This window comes from Oreochromis aureus, linkage group 22, assembly GCF_013358895.1.
Source record: "Oreochromis aureus strain Israel breed Guangdong linkage group 22, ZZ_aureus, whole genome shotgun sequence".
NCBI classification, from domain to species: Eukaryota; Metazoa; Chordata; class Actinopteri; order Cichliformes; family Cichlidae; genus Oreochromis; species Oreochromis aureus.
Genome location: NC_052962.1, coordinates 25,568,332 through 25,587,809, shown reverse-complemented (window position 1 = coordinate 25,587,809; position 19,478 = coordinate 25,568,332). Strand labels below are relative to the sequence as shown.

The following is a 19,478-nucleotide window of genomic DNA, read 5'->3' as shown; positions in this document are numbered from 1 at the left end:
CCATCTGTCTGGATCCTGAAATGACAATTAATGTTTTAATTAATAGTCATTTGTTTTAGTATTAAACTTTGGGCTCAGAAGATCATCTGCCTCCACCTCACCCTGTTCCTCTGTTACACCAACCTTCTGTATCTCCTCCTTCACTGCTCCTCTGTGAAGGAGGTGCGCCTCCCTGGCACCTCCATCTTTAGCATCTTTTGCCAGTGTGTCCATTATCCCTCCTCCACACGTCTAAACCATCTCAGCCTCGCCTCTCTAAATCTGTCTCCAAACGGTCTCTGATACAATGTAAGACAGTAAAAAGACATTTCTACTGACCTTTTTTGTGAAAAGCTAACTCAAACCTGCGCTATATTAATATAATGAAAATATAATATTAGAGCATGGAAATCAGAACTTTTGTATTTTCCTCCAGACCTAAAGAGAAAAGTGAGTTTAGCCTGGGGTTAAGGGAGGGGTGGCAAAGACTGGTTGTATCTCAGCATGGGGAAAAGAATCACAGTAAGTTCTGTTGTGAGCTTTTCTTTGTGTAGACAAAATGTGTAAGTAAAAGTAGAAAAAACAGAGATGTAAATAAATAATAAAGCAAACGCACACCTGGTGGGTTCATCTGTAAGGTGGGTCTACCAACCTACCGCTCTGTAAATTCCCACTCCACTGTGTAAAACCTTTGAAAAGAGCACCTGTACAGACTGGCTTCACTTTGTCTTTACTTTGTATTTGTTTTGTATTTTCTTAATTTATTTTTATTGTACCCTTATTTTTCCATTTGATTATTGTCAATTCTGTGAAGTAGCTTGTAACTTTATTATTATTAGCAGTAGTAGTAGTATTACAACAACACCACATATGGTAGCTAGCTAAATTAACTCACTCTCAAGAACTGTTTTCAAGGAAACATTTGTAATGAATTCACCAGTGAATTACTGTATGTGATGTGTATGGATTATGTAAACTTTTAAACGAAGTGGTTTTTCCCATTTCTTCACATTCCAAAGTCTGTAAATGAAAAGCTTTTGCTTCAGCTGCCTGCAAGCAGCCATGAGTTGTGTGGGGTATTTTTAATTATGTGTTGTTATAAGCATTTACATTTAAGTAGCCAACAATAAAAATGAACTGTGTTTGATTTTTTAAGTAACTGTACTGCTGAACACTAAGTGAACAGGATCAAATCTACAAGATTTTGAAGGTAGCACGCAAAATCAGTGCTCAGTAAGTTGTGTTGATCTTGGAGAACAGAAGCATTAAAGTAAACCTTGGTATGTCTTGATGCATTCTCAATCATCCAGGAAAGTAAATCTCCAAAAGTTGAATCTGTTCATCTGGACGTAGCGTTTTGTGGGAGAAACGTTTCGTCACTCATCCAAGTGACTTCTTCAGTCTCAGCTGACTGCAGGTTTCCTCAAACCTTATAAACAGGACATTTGCACAATGACTGAAACCAGCCCACTGAAGGAACAATGGGCTGTCAGGTCAGTTCCTTAATCATAATTATGCAAATTCCCATGACCATTGATCAACAACCACTGACCAAAACCCACTGATCAAAGAACACTGATCAATGGCCATGAGTACCATTCACAGAGAGTTGGGGAATGGCTGCAATCACAGCGTTGTAAGATGGCGAAAGATGTACCCTTAGGCCCCTCCTCGATTCAGAGATGGTCTTTCCTTTTCACGTAAATGGCCTCCTTGACTCCGCTGCGCTCAAACCAGCGTTCTTCCCTGTCCAGGATGTGTACATCCTCATCATTGAAAGAGTGTCCACTGGCCTGTAGGTGTAAATAGACTGCAGAGTCCTGGCCTGATGAGGTTGCTCTTCTGTGTTGTGCCATCCGCTTCGCTAGAGGTTGTTTGGTTTCCCCGATGTATAAATCCTGGCAATCCTCCTGGCACTTAACAGCGTACACTATGTTACTCTGTTTGTGTCGGGGACCCGATCCTTGGGTGGACCAGTTTTTGGCGCAGCGTATTTTGGGGTTTAAAAGCCACAGAGACCCGGTGTTTAGAAAAAATGCGTCTCAACTGTTCTGATACTCCTGACACATATGGGATCACTACAGGTTTTCGCCTGGGCAGCGGTTGTCCTTCTCTCCTGGATCGGCTGGAGCTTTCTTTAGGTGCCTTCCCAGCTTTGACAAAAGTCCAGCTGGGATAACCACATTTACTCAGGGCCTTCTTGATGTGCTGTTCTTCTGCCTCCCTGGCCGCTGTGTCAGTGGGGATGGTGTTCGCTCTGTGTTGTAGCGTCCTGATGACACCCAGTTTAAGGTTTGGGGAAACCTGCAGTCAGCTGAGACTGAAGAAGTCACTTGGATGAGTGACGAAACGTTTCTCCCACAAAACGCTACGTCCAGATGAACAGATTCAACTTTTGGAGATAAACCTTGGTATATTCAAGAACAATTAATCGTTTATCAGTTTCTTCCTTTTATATTTATACTCATGGCAACTCTGTTCACAAAGTGAAATCATCCGTGACACTGTAAAGTAGTTTTTCATAGATGATCAGATTACTGATATGCGAACAATGAGAAACCTTCCTCAATGACATTTGCTAATGGAAAGTACCGCCCATCCATTGTATTTAGTATATCCTTAACTAGTGGCTGCTGCATAAAGTTTTGGAACAAGCCAATGAAAGCTTGTTCTCCTGAATGCAAATGAGAGGGACTATAAATAAGCCAACAGTAAACTAAAATCATAGAAAGCATTATCACAGCCTTTCTCAAAACGTGGATGCACACTGGAATAACCTCTGCCTTACCTGCTTAAGGAAAATAACCAACCAGACAAGTAAGAATGGATCAGTTTGAGTCACATTTTTACTTAGAATCATCAACAATTTTGCAGGGTTAAATATTTCTTTCATATGTTCACGTTCACAGAATGCTTTTCATTGCTGCCTTTGCACTTCTTGCAGCTTCTGTTTCAGCTTCCTGTAAATGGCCATGAGTTGTATTTGATATCTCAGCATTATATTATGTTTTTTTTTTATAAGAAGTTAAGTAAGTTAAGTAATAATAATGAACTGTGTGTGATATTAAGAAACCATAAGGTGTTCACAAAGTTGATTTATGTGCTTCATTGCTGCCAAAGCTTTAGCTGTCTCGTGAGGTCTTGATTTTTTTTCTCCTTGCAGTCCAGCCTCACTACTCTTTCTCACCTTCTGTCGGGTCAGGAGGTGGCACCTCATTTGCTATCACTGGAGAAGATAGGATCACAGCTGTAAGGGTCTGGGATACCTACAGTGGCCACATCATAGGGTGAATATAAAAAAATAAAATAAAATCTAATCTTGTGGTATTGCTTTCATTCAAAGTTAGCACAAAAGAGATCGATCTATTGATCTACTGGTGATTAGAATGCAGTATATTAACCACCAGCCATTACCTTACATTATCTTTGTCTGTTTCTCATTTATTTATCAGCATTCAGTTCCGCTATGGCTTCGTCTGGTCTTCCATTGCTGGTTTCTCATATGGCGACTTACATGAGCTTGATCTGTTTGATGATGAAGCCATCATCCAGATCTCTGGGAAATATTCTCACTATGTGCAGTCAGTAGTGTTCAACACCAACATGGGCCGCTCCCTGTTTGCAGGCCAGCCTGCTGGTACTTCTTTCAACATGTATCCCGAAAACAGTCAGGCCGAGCTGCGCTTTGTCAGTGGCCGTGTGCACGGAGGGATCACTTCACTTGGGGCACACTGGGCTGTTTTTGATCCAAACTACAACAACACTGAGCACTGAGGAGAGTAGCAGAGAAGTTTATTGTCATCATCTGGGTGTTAACGAGAGAGCTCCTTTGCTGCTCAGGTTCTAAATAAAGGGAAATGTTGGCCTTTTAGTTTGTGTTTTCAGGAGTATTTTTGGGAGTTTTTGAAGTATCAAAATTTATGAAGTACCAACATGCAATTGAGTTGTAATTGATAATTTCCTTCTTAACTGAATCAAGTAATAAAGTTTGTGGTTTTATCTCTCCACAGTTCATGTAACAATTTAATGACTTGCACGTAAATCATGCCATTGCAGTTTTGCAAATTCTTCTTTATAAGCTATGTAATAATCTACAATAGTTCCCAATTTTGTATGGTTGATTTTTTATACAATAACAACTGCGCATCATAATTTTGTAAGGGATATATAATATCCATCCATCCATCAATTCGCTTCCGCTTATTCTTTTTCAGGGTTGCGGGGGGTGCTGGAGCCTATCCCAGCTAGTATAGGGCGAGAGGGATATATGTAGAAAATTTAATTACATGTAAACTTAATGTGCTTAACACAGAACATAAAAAATTAAAAACCTGTGTTGGTTTAGAACACATTAAGGCAGTGAAAGCTGCATACAAGGAACAAGGAACATTTCTTCAAAAAAATGTTTTCCTAATGCCAAGACGCGTAGACTGGTAAGGTACGAACACGACGTGAAAAGACTCGTGTTCCTTCTTTCAGTTCCAGTTTGTGACAGACAAAGCAAAACAATAGAATAGAACAGCCACTTCATTGTCATTCAGAACTCAGTTAGTGCACATCAGAACAAAATTCTGGTGCATTTACTTTCCATTTATAAAAATAAAAACATCTCAAGACTCAAACGAGTTTCAGGTATTTTCCCAATAGAAATATGACCCAGACGAAACACTAAGAGATGCAGAACATAGAAATATTTATTGCCAGATGCAAACTTAACCCAACTGAGGTCTGCAGAATAACCGAAATGCAGGCAGGACCAGAGTCTGCAAGTGAGAAAGATACACTGAGCAGTTGGAGCCACAGGTGTCTTCTTCATTTAAACAAAAATATAAACATGGTTATCACAAATCAGATGAATATTTTACAAAATGTGATAAAATGTTAACAATAAATCGAAATCTAAAGTTATCTATTGTATGTACATGTAAGAATCTTTGAAATATTTGTCTGAATACACTATCATCAGTAAGGAAATACTGTACAGAATATTACGAAGTAACTATGTTGCAATGCAACATGCAACACGATATAAACTGAATCAATGATTCCTTGGTCCAATTTAAATGTGTGCACAATGCTTTTGTAACATTTACTGCTGAGGCAGGACATCACGAAAAGCTACTGAAAACGCCGAAGCTTTGCAGATATTAGTACACTCTTAAAACTTAACATGTAGGTTTTTGCTTTTTTCAACATTTACACTGTATAAAAATTAATCTTTCACTTCTGGGTGAAAACAAACTAATATAAAATGAATATGTGATTAATATGGTCCTGTTAATTCCATTTGCTTTTTTGTGTGTGTTTCCTGATGTGGTAACATGAAGTGTTAGTCAGTCAGCCCTCTGTGACATAAAACTGGCTTCGCTGCCTCATAACTTTTTTCCTTTAGGGAACATTATTACATGATTACAGGCAGGAAGATGTAACACAAGAAAAACAAGAAAACAAACAAACACAGCTTTGTACACATACTTACTTCACACGTACAGGAAGGCATGCTGCAGAAACCATGCAAGCAGGCTGAACAGAGAATAAAACAAAAGAAACGAGGAAGATGTTGATGCATTATAAGAAACACATAAGAAATATGCTAAAAATAACACAAACGTTTCCTCATGCTGTCACACATAACATCACATAACCTTAGCACAGCAAGCAAGAAAATCTCTTTGCAAATATGGTTCTTGGCAATAAATCTTATATCTTTGGAAAGCCTCATTATTTCCCCTTAAATGGGGGCAAATTTGTAAGTAAAATGAATTTGTGGGTTGAGCAGCAGAGTTGAGTATGTGGGTTGTGTTCATCAGAAACCTGCTGCCAAATCTTCGCTGCTTATGCCAAATAGCTTTTTCTTCTATTGACTCTTGTTTGATGGTATTTATTGGATTGGATAATTGAAGCCTGGAGAAACAAGACATATTGGCTATTTCAAATGTATTCATTTAACAAACAGGGGCCACAGTAGCATGTGGAAGAACCACGCACTGCCACAATAGCCTGACACCTCCTCATCATGCAGGTCACCAGCTTGATCACAAACTGCTGTGGGAAGGCATCCCACTCTTTAATCAACATTTGTTGCAAGTCAGCCAATGAGGTTTTTGTTGGTCGCTGGCACGAGCAGCACTTTCAAGCTGACCCTACAAGTGTTCAGTAGGTTTAAAGTGAGCACTGCAGGCAGGCCATTCCATCCTGTCCCCTCCAAATTCTGAAGGTAGTCTCTGATAAACCCCTCTCTGTGGTGACAAGCCTTAACAGCTTAGAGGACAGAGTTTGGTCCCAGATTCTGGAGATATGGGATTGCCACTGGTTGCAAAATATAATATCTATATCTCTATACATTAAAATTGCTTCCAATGATAACAAGCCTTGTTTTCTAAGTGAGTGAGACAACATCACAAACCATCAGCAAACAGGAATGATGGTGAACGGCAGTCATGGCAGCCCTTTGAGACCAGAGACTGCACAAGATTTTGAAGGTAGCACAGAATATCACTGCCAAGCAAGGACCAGTGATGGTTTGATATTAGAAAACTAAAAGAGAAACAGGATTAAAGTAAAAATGTAAGGTAAAACAACTAATAATGTATCTGTTTCCTTCTTTTATACATATATTTATAGTAACAGTTGTCACAAAGTGAAATCAGCTGCAACAGTCTACAGGTTTTCAGTGATTATTAGATTACAAACATCTGAAAATTATAAACATACCCACCATACTCAAACAGAAAGCAATGCAGAATTCAGTTTAAGATTTTAATTATTACTTTTAAATCCCTGCATGGTAAGGCTCTGCTTTAGATCTCAAAACTTCCTGCATCTTCCTGCATAGCATATAACTTTCAGACACATCCAACTGAGGAATAAATTGCTATCATAGGTCCTTGTTTTGGACCCAACACTGTGCAGCAAGCTCCTTTTTACCATCGAATCGGAACATTTAATAAAACAATACAAAATCCTTTTTTTAAGAAAAATAAAACATTATTATTATTATTATTATCATCATTATTATTATTATTGCAATGACACATATAGAGCTAACTAAACTAAATCCTTGTCAAGAACTGCTTTCATGGCCGTGTTCTTACACAAGAAGTGGTATGTATTGATTACGTAACATCTGAAATGAAGTGGTATTTCCAGTTTCTTTGGACCTGCATTCCAAAGTCTACATAAATGGCAATTAAGCATCTCTTTAATGGTCCATATCCTTCCACTGAACACAACTTTCCACTTTTAATAGAGTCGAATATGAGCAGTAAATATATCAAGAGAAAGAGTGTGGCTTTTATATCTGTACTTACGGTAAGTGTATTCAGAAAAGTGAAATCAACTGTAACTGTCTGAAAGATTTCAGTGATTAACAGATTACATACTGACAATGAGGAACATTCCCGACTGACATGCAAGATAATACCACTCATGTTTGTATGTTGAAATTCCCTAACTGGCAGCTACTGGGCTGACTTATGGGAAAAAGTAGAGGGACTATAAATGAACCAGTCCATGGTAGGCAGCTTCTTATTGTCAACTGGAGATTGCAGTCACACTGTCTTACCAAAACTTGGATGCACGTTTGAGTAACTTCTCCTTCACCTTCTTGAGGAAAATAACCAACCAGACAGGTGAGAATTAATCAATTTTGGTCCCGTAATTACAGTCAACACCAATTTTGCAGGGTTAAATAATTCTGCCATATGTCATCTTCACAGGATGCTTTTCCTTGCTGTCTTTGCGCTTCTTGCAGCTTCTGCTTCAGCTGCCTGTAAGTGGCCATGAGTTGCATTTGATATTTCACCATTCAATTATGTGTTTTTATAAGAATTTACAATGAAGCAACTAATATTAATAATGGACTGTGTGTGATTTTAGAATCTGCACTGTTTTTATCTATATGCTTCATGGCTGTCAAAAGCTTTAACTGCCTCGTGAGGTCTTTGTTCTTCCTTCTTGCAGTCCAGCCTCACTACTCTTTCTCACCTTCTGTCGGGTCACGAGGTGGCACCTCATTTGCTATCACTGGAGAAGACAGGATCACAGCTGTAAGGGTCTGGGATACGTACGGTGGCCACATCAGAGGGTGAATATAAAAAAAATAAAATAAATCCAATCTTGTGGTATTAACACTGCTTTCATTCAAAATCTATTGATCTACTGGTGATTAGAATGCAGTATATTAACCACCAGCCATTACCTTACATTGTCTCTTTCTCATTTATTTATCAGCATTCAGTTCCGCTATGGCTTCGTCTGGTCTTCTGTTGCTGGTTTCTCATACGGCGACTTACATGACCTTGATCTGTTTGATGATGAAGCCATCATCCAGATCTCTGGGAAATACTCTCACTATGTGCAGTCAGTAGTGTTCAACACCAACATGGGCCGCTCCCTGTTTGCAGGCCAGCCTTATGGTCATTCTTTCAACATGTATCCTGAAAACAGTGGTGCTGAGCTGCGCTTCATCAGTGGCCGTGTGCATGGAGGGATCACTTCAATTGGAGCACACTGGGCTGTCTTTGAACCAAACTTCAACCACACTGGGCGCTGAGGACAGTAGCAGAGGAGCTGATTGTCATCATCTGCTTAGTTTTTGGACAAAAACGAAAGGCACGCATTGCACTTTGCACAACATTCTTTGGGGGTGTTTTCATAAGTATCTAAAATGATAAAGTAACAACATAAAAATAAGTTATAATTAACATTTTTTCCTCTTAGCTTTATAAAGTAGTTAGCCTACTGCTTTTGCCTAATTGCACACTTTCCTTAAATCAGTGATCGAGAAAACGGGTGTTGATAACCGTAATTGTTTTCTTTTGACAAACTGTCATCTTCTATTACTCACTGTGTAATTTTAATGCCATTATTCACCGTCCACCACACAATATGGGAATGGTATTGTATCCCACAAAAATATAACTACATGTAAACTGGAAATTAGTCTATTTAATTTGCTTGCTTGATGGAGTTGAATTCCTGTATCTTTAAATAAAAAAGCAATAAAACATCTGATGCATAGAATTTATTTAAACAAAACGTTCAACTTTTACTAGACTAGAACAGTGAGACACATTATGGGACACAGCCTGGCTGAAGATTAAGCGAATAGGAAAATTTATGATTAAAATAAAAATCTGAATATATTGAACGAAACTCGAATATATTTGATGAAAGTCAGATTATATTGAAAGAAAGTCTGGATTTATTGAATGAAAACTGACTTTGCAAAGGCTCTGGCGCCATCTTGTGTTTAAGATGTATAATATTATGTCGCTACAAGAAGTAGCTCAACAGGAGAGCAGCATTCCTAAGTAATGAAGACATAATTCTCTGGAAAATGCTTGTACTGTCCTAACTAGTACTAATAACAGTAACGGTACTAATAACAGTAACATATATATTAATTCCCCACTCTCCCCTCGGGGCTGTCTTTAACCTTCGACCTTGGCTACAATTACCATGAGGACCACTGTTTCCTTCACCCTCCACATCTTCTCAAGCTCCTTTCTCAGTCCTTGTTATTTCTCAAGTTTCTTATGTTCCTTCTTCTTGATGTTGCGATCACTTGGTATAGCTACATCAATCACTACAGCCATCTTCCTCTGCTTGTCCACCACTACTACGTCTGGTGGCCTCTACCTGAATTGTTGCCCCAATAATCCACCGGTTAGTAGTAGCTGAACTTGATTAACAACCCCCTCTGCTACTTAACTGACCAGATCAATATCCCAGAAATTTGACCGACTTGATGCTATACTCTGATTAAAAATGGTTTCTTTAGTTTTATGATGACTGTAGTAATCACTGGACTGTAGTCACTGTAGGCAGCGTAGGGTTTATATTAATTTCTAAAATCCCTAATTTGGTGCTTTGATGATGTTGGTCAGACACTGTCTAGCATGTCAATCTAAAATCTGACATAGATATATCATTCACTCAAGAGATATGATGACAGCACAGACCACCTGGATAGTGACAGATCGAGCTTGGGTTATAATAATGATGATAATCATAATCATAACAATAATAATAATAACAAATGCATCTGATGTAACAATGGACTTCAAACAGATTTGAAAGGTGACAAAGGAGGTGCCACATCCAGTCATCGGGCCACAGTGTGTGAGAGCTCCACAGTTCTGTCTGGACCCAGTAAGGCAGACAAAGAGCTACAATGTAATTATCAGTGAAATTAACTGTGCATTGTTCTCTACCTGCTGCAGTGACAAAGTGGTGGGATTGTGTTCAAACATTTGGCTCATGAGCTACTGACCGAAGACCTGATTAGTTAAAAGGAGGGAGCAAATTATTTCTGCTGCGTAGACAACAGGATTTATCTTATATGTCAGCTCCTGGCTTCCATTGTGTAATTGTACCAAGCTTAAAATCTGGATCCAGTAGGCGTGCTTTCTCTCACATAATATTTGAGTTATTTTTATTCTTTTGTTACTTTTTCGTGTGTGTGTATGTGTGTGTGTTCTATCCAGCAGACTTTGATTTAATTGCGTTGAAATGTGCTGCGTACACAGACACTTGCCTCGCTGTTTCCAGCTACGGCTAAAACTGCTTTCTCTGCAAAACCCAGCAAACTTCCTCTTCCCTCCAGTAAGCGCTGAGCCTACACTTCCCAGAATCCTTTAAGGCGCGGCAGCAGCTGTGCGCTCCGGCTTGCCCGCAGCAAAGTGATGATAACACACCAAACAAGGTACAATGAGCGAGCGTTGACTTTTACATTTCGTCTGCTCCCCTTTGCGAGTGATGCTTAAATCCGTGGAGTAGCACCATGGCCGTGGAAGGTAAGGCGCCTCACAATGCGCTGTCCACACCGGCGTGTCGGGCTTTTTGTGTCCTTTCAAATATTGCATACAATAGTTACAGTTATCATATGAAAGGATTAACAAGGCTCAGCCAAGACACAGTCGGGTCAGCTGTGAAAGGCTGTGATTGGGTGATGTTGTAGCCTCTGCTCTGTCAGCGTTAGATGCGCCGTTTTGGTCATCTTCTCCGAGCCTATTATTACGCTGTACAATTGAATCAATGTACGGCTGGTATTCAGAGTGCTGATCCATGATCACACACCATAAAGCCTCGTGTTAACGCGCAGCCTCTTTCTGTATTTACATTGTGGCTGCCTGTGCGCCTCGTCGTTGCTCTGCGATTGGAGCCCCGGTTAACAGGTCTGCGACCGAGGATCGCCGAAGTCCTTTTACACGGTCGGCATTTTCTCTGGAGGATCCTGAATCACTTTTATGAGAGAACATTCAGAGAAACCCATCTCTGCTAGGATTTATTCACGGGTCTCTGTTTCGTGATGCAACAGCGCGCCGTGTGAGCGCTCAACCTGTTCCACAAGAACAGTCTGTTAGAGGCTGCTCGCCTGTCAGCAGGTGGTGTGGCATGTGGACAGGGGTGGTCACCTGCCTCTCCCCGTGAGTGTCAATACACAGTTAAGGTGCTCGCTCCGGACGTTTGAGGTGAGCGAAGTGACAGTCAGTGAGTCACAATGCTCGGCCAGTCTCCTCACCTTATCGGAGGTATCCTGTGGATCCAAAATCCAATGAGAGGTATGTCAGGGGCATGTATTCCACGCATTGAATGCAGCCAGCTCTCTCCCTTGAGAGGGCTTCTCCAGTCCTTTGTTTGTGTATTTCCCCACGCAGGTATGTTTGGTATGACATTTCGACGCACTTGCATAGCCAAGATCAGGTTTTCATGTGGGACGTTTGTGTGCACAGCCATGTCTGTGTATTGTCTGACCTGAACCCGTCTCTCCTGTTTTCTTTGGTTTAAGTCATCTTAGTGAGGATACGGGTTTTTTTTGTTTTGTCCAGGATGTATGTGTAGTGGCACTGATAGCACAGATTAAACAGCGAGATGAGATAAATGCTGTCTGACTGCTGTTCCCTTCATTTTCTCTCATGTTAAGGTCCTGTTTAAGATTTCAGTGAAGCATTTGTGCTTGCCTCTAGAGCTGATCATACTTCTCCCCTCATCGGTTAAACCTATTGTAAGGTTCAAGGCCACTTTAAACCTTCTCAAGCTCTGCCGCTGGTGTTTGGCCCCCAGTCGAGAAATATGTTGCAGCCACGAAGTTGTGTCTTTACTGCTCTGATGATATTGCGTCTTAATAGTGCAGATAGCTGACCTACAGGTATAGAGATGTCATCTCTTTCAAAGCATCTTAGATACAACCTTCCAGAATATTCCCCTGTATAGTTTCATTCATCCACCTCTTGAGATTCATCATTCAAAGCTGTAAGAGCAAGGCTGACTGCAGATGCACTCTTTGTTCAAAGCTGGATAATTTGTCTGTTGTCCAGTTTCATCCATTTCTTCCCTCCTATTTCTTGTCTAAGTAGGAATAGCATCACGTCCTCAGCCACACCACAGCTAAAAGTCATGACATCACTTCATTTTTCCCATCAAATCATTCAACGCTCCCAAAATAATCTTACAGGATTGTCACCTCTATAGGAGATATTCTAACAAAATGTCACCACTTAAAGCTTGAGCAGTTCAGCTATGGAGTAACTCTTTGCATTCGAACATGATTCATTTACTTGTGTCACTCACAGAGATGAATTATGAGTCACGTCCCTATTCACTGAAGCTGCAACAGCCCCAATCTGAAAGAAAATCACACGCACACACAAACCAAGCTCGCACAAACTTTTCCAAAGCTGTCAGAAACATCCTACAGAGCCTTATGCTGAAGCTAAAATGTACTGATGCTCACAGAAATACTGCGACTCAGAGTAGAAGGAAGTAATATGGTATTCTCTTACTGATTCACTTTTTCCTTAAATTTAAGAGGGAAATGTTTACTTTCATCTGACAGATGTGTTTTTCACATTACAAAAGACATAGAAAAAGGATCTTAAAGTAATTGAACTTAGGAGGCTTTGGGTTTGTGATAGCTTAGTGGTTCACAGCTTCGGGGTTTGGTTAGAGCGTCTTGTAATGTTTCAGTTATCTAGACGTTGCATCATCCCAAAATTAAATTCACACTTCATTTCAAGGCCCAAAGAAGTAAAATATTGATGAGTGCAGATTTGTTTAGATAACCTGATTAATCACCCCACATATTTATGTGAGTAACCACAGAGGCACACACTTTAACTCTATAGTTATAATTGAACTCAGTTCAGTGTCATTTATATCGCACCAAATTACAACGATACTCCCCTCAAGGTGCTTTATATTGTTAGGCAAAGACCCGACATTAAGAGAGAGAAACACCCAACAATCACATGATTGCCTATGAGCAAGCTTTTGGCGACAGGGGGGAGGAAAAACTCCCTTTTAACAGGAAGAAACCTCTAACAGAACCACGCTCAGAGAGGGGAGCCATGGAGTGAGGGGGAGGGAGACAGGACAAAAGACATGCTGTGGAAGAGAGCCAGGGATGAATAATAACTAACGATTAAATGTTTAATCTGTAAGGACACATAAACGAGCGCCACTTCCTGTTTTTAATATCACTCACAAGGATGTGTTTTTGCAGTTGAGTAGTTTTAATTTTGAAGCTTTTAGCTCAGTTTTCTCCTGGTGATTCTAAACGTTTAATTAAGTAAGACTTTGTAGATGTTTTTATGACATAGTATATTTTTATTTGTTGTTGTGTTATATTTGCTAAGCAAAGGGCACAAAACCTTTTTTGAGTCCAAGCTCTCTATAGTCAAATTACTTGTCAAATGAAATAGTTTATTGTTGCGAAATTAATCAGTCACTATTTGGCTTTTTTATTTTTGGACTACAAGAGATTTTCCATGATTTTTTTGTGTTTTGTTTTTTTTAAAACAGAAAAGCTATATTGGTCAGGGTTCTATTTGAGCATTTTATATATGAAACCAGCAGTCCCCAACCTTTTTTGTGCCACGGGCCGGTTTATGTCCGACAATATTTTCACAGACCGGCTTTCAAGGTGTCGCGGATAAATACAACAAAATAAAACCAGTACCGGTACCACCAGGGAAACAGAGTTAACGATAAAAACCGATAAAAAACCGTGAAAACCATAAATTTTACACCCGAGCCTCAACTCTCGCGGCCCGGTACCAAACGACTCACGGACCGTGGGTTGGGGACCGCTGTATTAAACGATCAATACAGATGAATTGAAAATAAAAGTAAGGTTTGCATACAGTGCAGGTATATTAAATTATATGTCCTGCTTTTGTTATTTCTCCTTCCTGTTTGGGTTTCATATTGCTCACTGATCTCTGCTTCTAAATTTGCCACAGTTGGCTAAAAATGCCTCTCTTTTTTTAGATCAGATCTTATTAAAACCGTTGTTTTCTGTGCAGTTATTGCTAAACTGTCCCCACGGGTGGGACAAAGCTTGCGGCAGCATCATCACTTTTAATTTAAGATGTAATGAAAAAACAAAAAAACATCACAACAACTCTGCTGTGTCACTGTGTTCTGTTCCAGTTCTCCACCAACCCTTCCAAGACAGAGAATATAGGTCAGATATTTAATAATTTATAAGCTATGAGAAGACAAAAAAGCTCTTTGGGAAATCAGGGCTTTGGAGACTGCCACCCCAGGACCCCATTGAGCTTTACTTTGAAAGGCACTTTTGATTAGCTGTGCTTAGCCGATTCAGTTTACACAAAATAACAAAGGAAGCACAAATGTTTGCAATGCTCTTTAATGATAAGCCGGCAAATAGTTGAGTTTACACTCGAGAGGAAGGTTTAATTAGGGTCTTTAAATGGTGTGAAATTTGATTATAGCTCCTTTTAAATGATCTGTTTAGGGGGCACTGTTTTCTTGTGCAAGCACTGTTTTTTTTTTTTTTAGCATAAATATTCTCTGCGTGTTGTTTTACAGTCTAGTTGAAAAGAGTAGAATCTGAGAAAGAAGATGGTCATATATTTTAGCCTCGGCATGTTTTTGATATCCTCTTTGACACATATTAGATTCTGAGTAAGTGAGGGTGTGTTGATTGCTCAGAACAACTTGGAGATTGATGTACATGTGCACAATGTTTTTGTCCGATTCCAATTTCCAGTAATTTTTTTCTGAGTGATCTTCCGATGATGTTTATCTTTTTAACAATTCATATTTTTCTTTCTTAGACCTTTAACTGACAAAACAAAATGCGGGCAAAAGTCAACATTTCCTCAATGCAAAATGTTGTTAGCAAAATGTTAGGATCTACTCTCAGTGAAACAACTAAATATAAAGTGCTGTGCTACTGGAAAGAGGTACATATACTGTAATTAACTGAAGATGAACCTTTACCTGCTGATATATTTTACCCTAAGAAAATAAGCCCACGCAGCAGTCATATAACAAAACTAATCACAGGTACTTACTCCATTTTTTGACCCGTTTGTTTTTTCGCTTTGGTTGTTCACTCGAGGCTGCTAGCTTGTCGCTAGCTTTGCCACTTTGGCTTTGTTAGCTTCTTCAAACTGGACATGTTCAGCTTAGGTTTGTTTTTAAGAAGATCTTAATACTTAGGGTTCCCCCTTGGTTTACTTTGGCAAACTTTGTATCTTCTACACTCAGACTGAGTATTGGCCACTGCCACATGCTAATGATATGTGGCTGCTCATAGTGTGGCTATTTACTTAAATGGTAAATGGACTGGTTCTTATATAGCGCTTTTCTACTCTGTCCGAGCACTCAAAGCGCTTTACACAACTAATTCATTCACCCAATCACACCCATTCACACAAGCACTTCTAAGGTTAAGTAACTATCTAACATTCATACACATTCACACTCCGATGGACGCATCGGAGAGCAATGTGGGGTTAGTATCTTGCCCAAGGATATTTGGCATGCAGACTGGAGCAGCCTGGGATCGAACCACCGACCTTCTGGTTAGTGGCTGACCTGCTCTGCCACCTGAGCTACAGCCACTTCTTGCTGTTGCAAGAAATGAACCATCTCATCTGATGGTAACTGGTCGGAGCTAAGCTCAGAGCTAAGACTGCTGGAAATTGTCAGATTCTGGACCAGATTCTGGTACCTGGCTGGTTGATCGGTGCTTCTCTAGGATGTCTATTCTGACACATAGTTAATTTGACAGGCACTGAGGTTATACTCCAGAAACTTGACACAGGATCCTTAGTGACGTAGCTTTAGATCATTTTCCCTGGAGCCCTCAGCACAGATGGAGACATCAAGTGACCTTGCTTCATAACAGCTTATATAAACAAAGTCATGACTTAATAGGGGAAATTTATTTTAGCCTTCTGCTGACTAAAGGTTGTATCAGAAATGTACTGGTACAATGACGGAGTGTGAAGCTAACCATTGTATGGAGGGTAGGGATGCAGTACTGTTAAAATATGAGTATAATAGTGTATTCGTGACGGACTCATTTGTATATGTGACAGAAATTATGTTTCAAATGAAAGAAGAGACACGGAGAGAGAAGTTCAAATGCTGGCTCACTTTGGGTATGAAGCACGAGGGCTTAGATGAGTGGGTGTTAATGTTGGACTGTTGGTTTGGGAACTTTACAGAAATGGTCACACGCACCCACATCAGAAAGGTGTGAGCACTTCTGAACAGCAGTTCTGATAGAAGACATTGGTGCCTTAAGGCCATGTTGGGACCAAAAATAGAATAGTGTCAAACTGAAAGTGTTGGCACAGGCGGTCGCCAATGCAGGAGGGCTCTCGCAAACCAAAAAAATAACAGGGTTTTTAAGCAAATTAAATCTTGCTTAACATTTTCCACAGATCCTAACACAACTAAATTGAATAAGCTTAAGTAGATTAGCTTGTTTTATTTATGTTATAGCATTTTTTAAAACCTGTTTTTTGCAGGCTTCTGTGCAGAGCAGCGAGTCAGTGTAGCTGCGATAACTTTCCAGTGTATCTGATTAAGCCTTCAGACCTGCTAGGTGATGTTTTATTCCCTCACTTACAACTTGCCCATGCTGAAACTGTTTTATAAGATAACTCAGTTTTAAGATAATCTTGGGTAGATTCTCATTTTTATACGACAGCATAGCAGTGTCTCCTACAGAATTTGATTATATCTGGTAGCGATCCGGTAGCACAGTCATGGTGAGAACACCACGTAGTAAACGTCTTAATCATCCAGCCACCAGCATTCATTGTTATTATCAGCATGACAGAAGCTCTACATTTTTCCAGTGCTTACATCATTATAATGTAACCAGGCAGGCTACTAAAAGGCTAACATGTGTCACTACCATGAATTATGTGGACGTGTGCACGTACACACATATAGAAAGCGCCAAGAGCTGGACCCCAAGTCTAGTCGCAGTAGTGTTTACCCCTGTGGCTGAGGTTGTTCATTTCCCTTATTCCTATTTGCCTCTATGCATCCAGCCTCCTTGATCTGCCCTGCCCTGCTCTGCCTGTCTGTGCACCCATTCAGAAAACTCATTTCAAATCCTTCCCCCGGATCTAGCCCAGGAATAGAATTAGGAGAATAAACATGTTTATTTGAGTCAGTGGAATGGGATTACATCTTAGTCAATTTAATAAGGAGCTACTACATCGGAAGAGCATCTTTCAAACCTTACTCAGCAGGAATAGGATTAAGATGACAGAAGATGCAGCAAATGTCGAGGGAGAGCGGTGTTGTGCAATCGTCCTCCTTTAGGTAGGCCTACAGCCATGTTTGATGTACCATACTAAAGTGCTGCTGCCTGGAGTTTAGCATAAGAGATAAGCAAAATTAAAAATAGAAAATTAAAGTATTGGTAGGCACAAACTTGCCCTCGAGCAACTTGCACAAATGAGACTTTCTCATTAACAGACTTGCAGAGATTTCCACTACTTCCATGGATTGATGTAAAGGGCAAGTACCTGAAAGAGTCTGTCTAACAAATGTCAAGGGGTTATTCATTACAATTCTATTGGACCTGTCCCTGGTCTGAGTGCTTTAGCTGGCTCAGCTTGCATTGCTGTCTCTGACTGTCAGCTTGAGAGAAAGAAATCCAGGAGAAGGAAAGGCCAAGTGTGTCTGGTCTGGACACTTTCTTTTTCCGCAGCACTAGTTTATATTCCCTCAGTTTTACTAGAACTTGTTCTGTACAAGTAAAAGTACCAATAGAAAAAGAAAAAAATCACACAGAAAAACAGGCAATGACTTTAATGCCTTTTCTTATTTTGATTTCGTGATAGTACCTCTGCAGTGTAGTGGTTGATAAATTCAGCTAACATCTATAAGCCACTTGTTGAGACCAGGAGGAGACATAAATGCCCGAGAGGGTTATGTCGGAAAGGGTATCTGGCGTAAGAAGAAGAAGAAAAAAGACTGATTTAGTAGGGGAAGTGGACTAAAGTTTAGCTTACTGTGGTCACATGGGTGTGACTGGGTGTGCTTGTAGAGTTTCTTCTCATGTTTAAAGACTATTGCAACATCTTGCTGCTAGTCCTCTGGGAATCTTTGAGCTCCTGTACTGAGTATAGACCCACTCATGTCTTCCAACTGTTACAAAATCAAGAGGTGCACAACAAACCAAACCAAAATGACACTAACATGTGAGCTAGGGATGCAGTGATACCATGAAATGTAGTAGTAGAATTAGACAAATTTAAATACCTACAAAGTGAATATTCAATGTACCTAAATGTTGGTGACAGACTGTTTATTTGAAATGTCAACATTATATTTTGTTGACAGATAAAGTCGTAACTCGTAATGTTAGCTTAAGCATATCATCTATCCATCCATTTTCCTCTGCTTATCCATTATTAACGCTAATTCATGTAAACCATTGCAAACATTTTGGCCAATAGGGACATAATGGATTTCACAGTACAAGACCATCTGTGTAAAAAATTGTAACATAAGAAGGATAATACTTTGAATTGATGTTAAATTGAAACTCATTCACCTTGAATTCTTTATTAAGTTCTGGATGCTGGTCTTTTAGGTGCTTTGCTAAATTGGAAGTATTCCCTCGCTTGGTCTGAAATAAGCCAGAGAGCATTGTTTGCATATTGCCTTTATAGGCATTACCCCTTGGCAATCCACCTGAAGTGCAAAGTACCATACCCAACTATGCTATTCTTATCATATAGTCAGAGCAGCTGCGCTAGCTGCTTCTGGGTGTCCTCTTTTTCCTCTTCTTTTCTTCAGCAGACTAAAATACTTGGAGGCATATGATGCCCCTGGTAGTTCTGGAAGAACTGCAGCATTTGTACATGAGCAGCATACTGTGCCTACAGTATATAAATTGAAAATATTGATTCTGGTGACTACCATGGCATGAGTTTGACAATGGCAAGCATTAACTAGGTATTGTTTGGTTCACTCTCACTCACTTGGTTCTCTATGGACATACTGCAAATCAATTTCCCATTGGGGACAATAAAGTTACCATTGACCACTGACCATTGACTTCACATCAAAAGGTACAACTGGCATCTTTCAGTTAAGTATATTAATAACAAATGAGCCTATTTTCACTTGGTAGAAACACTATATTAATTAAGATATTAAGCCTGCATCTAATGAGGAAAATTTAGGATGTGTGTTAATATTGTTTCTTG

General features: G+C 39.8%; 3 protein-coding genes across 5 annotated transcripts in view; all 3 read left to right on the top strand.

The window, feature by feature from the left end:
- Positions 1 to 2,699: 2,699 nt before the first annotated feature.
- Positions 2,700 to 5,246, top strand: LOC116318930 (zymogen granule membrane protein 16-like; the record flags this gene model as incomplete). Its single annotated transcript, XM_031738116.2, has 3 exons — positions 2,700 to 2,796; positions 3,143 to 3,266; positions 3,432 to 5,246. Coding segments are annotated over 3 exons (543 nt in total), but the record flags the coding sequence as incomplete, so codon positions are not given.
- A 2,068-nt stretch (positions 5,247 to 7,314) lies between these two features.
- Positions 7,315 to 8,989, top strand: LOC116318925 (zymogen granule membrane protein 16-like). 2 transcript variants are annotated; one of them, XM_031738109.2, is made up of 4 exons: positions 7,315 to 7,610; positions 7,698 to 7,750; positions 7,942 to 8,065; positions 8,212 to 8,989. In XM_031738109.2, the coding sequence occupies exons 2-4, from the start codon at positions 7,699 to 7,701 to the stop codon at positions 8,531 to 8,533; spliced, it is 498 nt and encodes a 165-aa protein (XP_031593969.2). In that variant the 5' UTR covers positions 7,315 to 7,610; position 7,698; the 3' UTR covers positions 8,534 to 8,989. The 2 variants fall into 2 exon arrangements, with proteins under 2 accessions (XP_031593969.2, XP_031593968.2); XM_031738108.2 differs by lacking the exon at positions 7,315 to 7,610 and having other exon boundaries at positions 7,713 to 8,065.
- Positions 8,990 to 10,659: 1,670 nt separating this feature from the next.
- samd12 (sterile alpha motif domain containing 12) overlaps positions 10,660 to 19,478 on the top strand; it is a 132,482-nt gene continuing 123,663 nt past the window's right edge. Inside the window, exon 1 of one of the 2 annotated variants that reach the window (XM_039605105.1) lies at positions 10,660 to 10,778. In XM_039605105.1, coding sequence (XP_039461039.1) covers positions 10,766 to 10,778 — 13 coding nt within the window. In that variant the 5' untranslated portion in view covers positions 10,660 to 10,765. Of the gene's footprint in view, positions 10,779 to 11,020; positions 11,547 to 19,478 lie in introns of those variants that run through there. The other variant, XM_039605106.1, reaches the window with a different exon arrangement.

What these genes read in the sequence shown, in the direction of transcription:
- LOC116318925 (XM_031738108.2), top strand. Translation starts at nt 7,887, where the DNA reads ATGGCTGTCAAAAGCTTTAACTGCCTCGTGAGGTCTTTGTTCTTCCTT. An exon ending in TACGGTGGCCACATCAGAGG is followed by an intron (nt 8,066 to 8,211) that starts GTGAATATAAAA and finishes TTTATTTATCAG; the next exon opens with CATTCAGTTCCGCTATGGCT.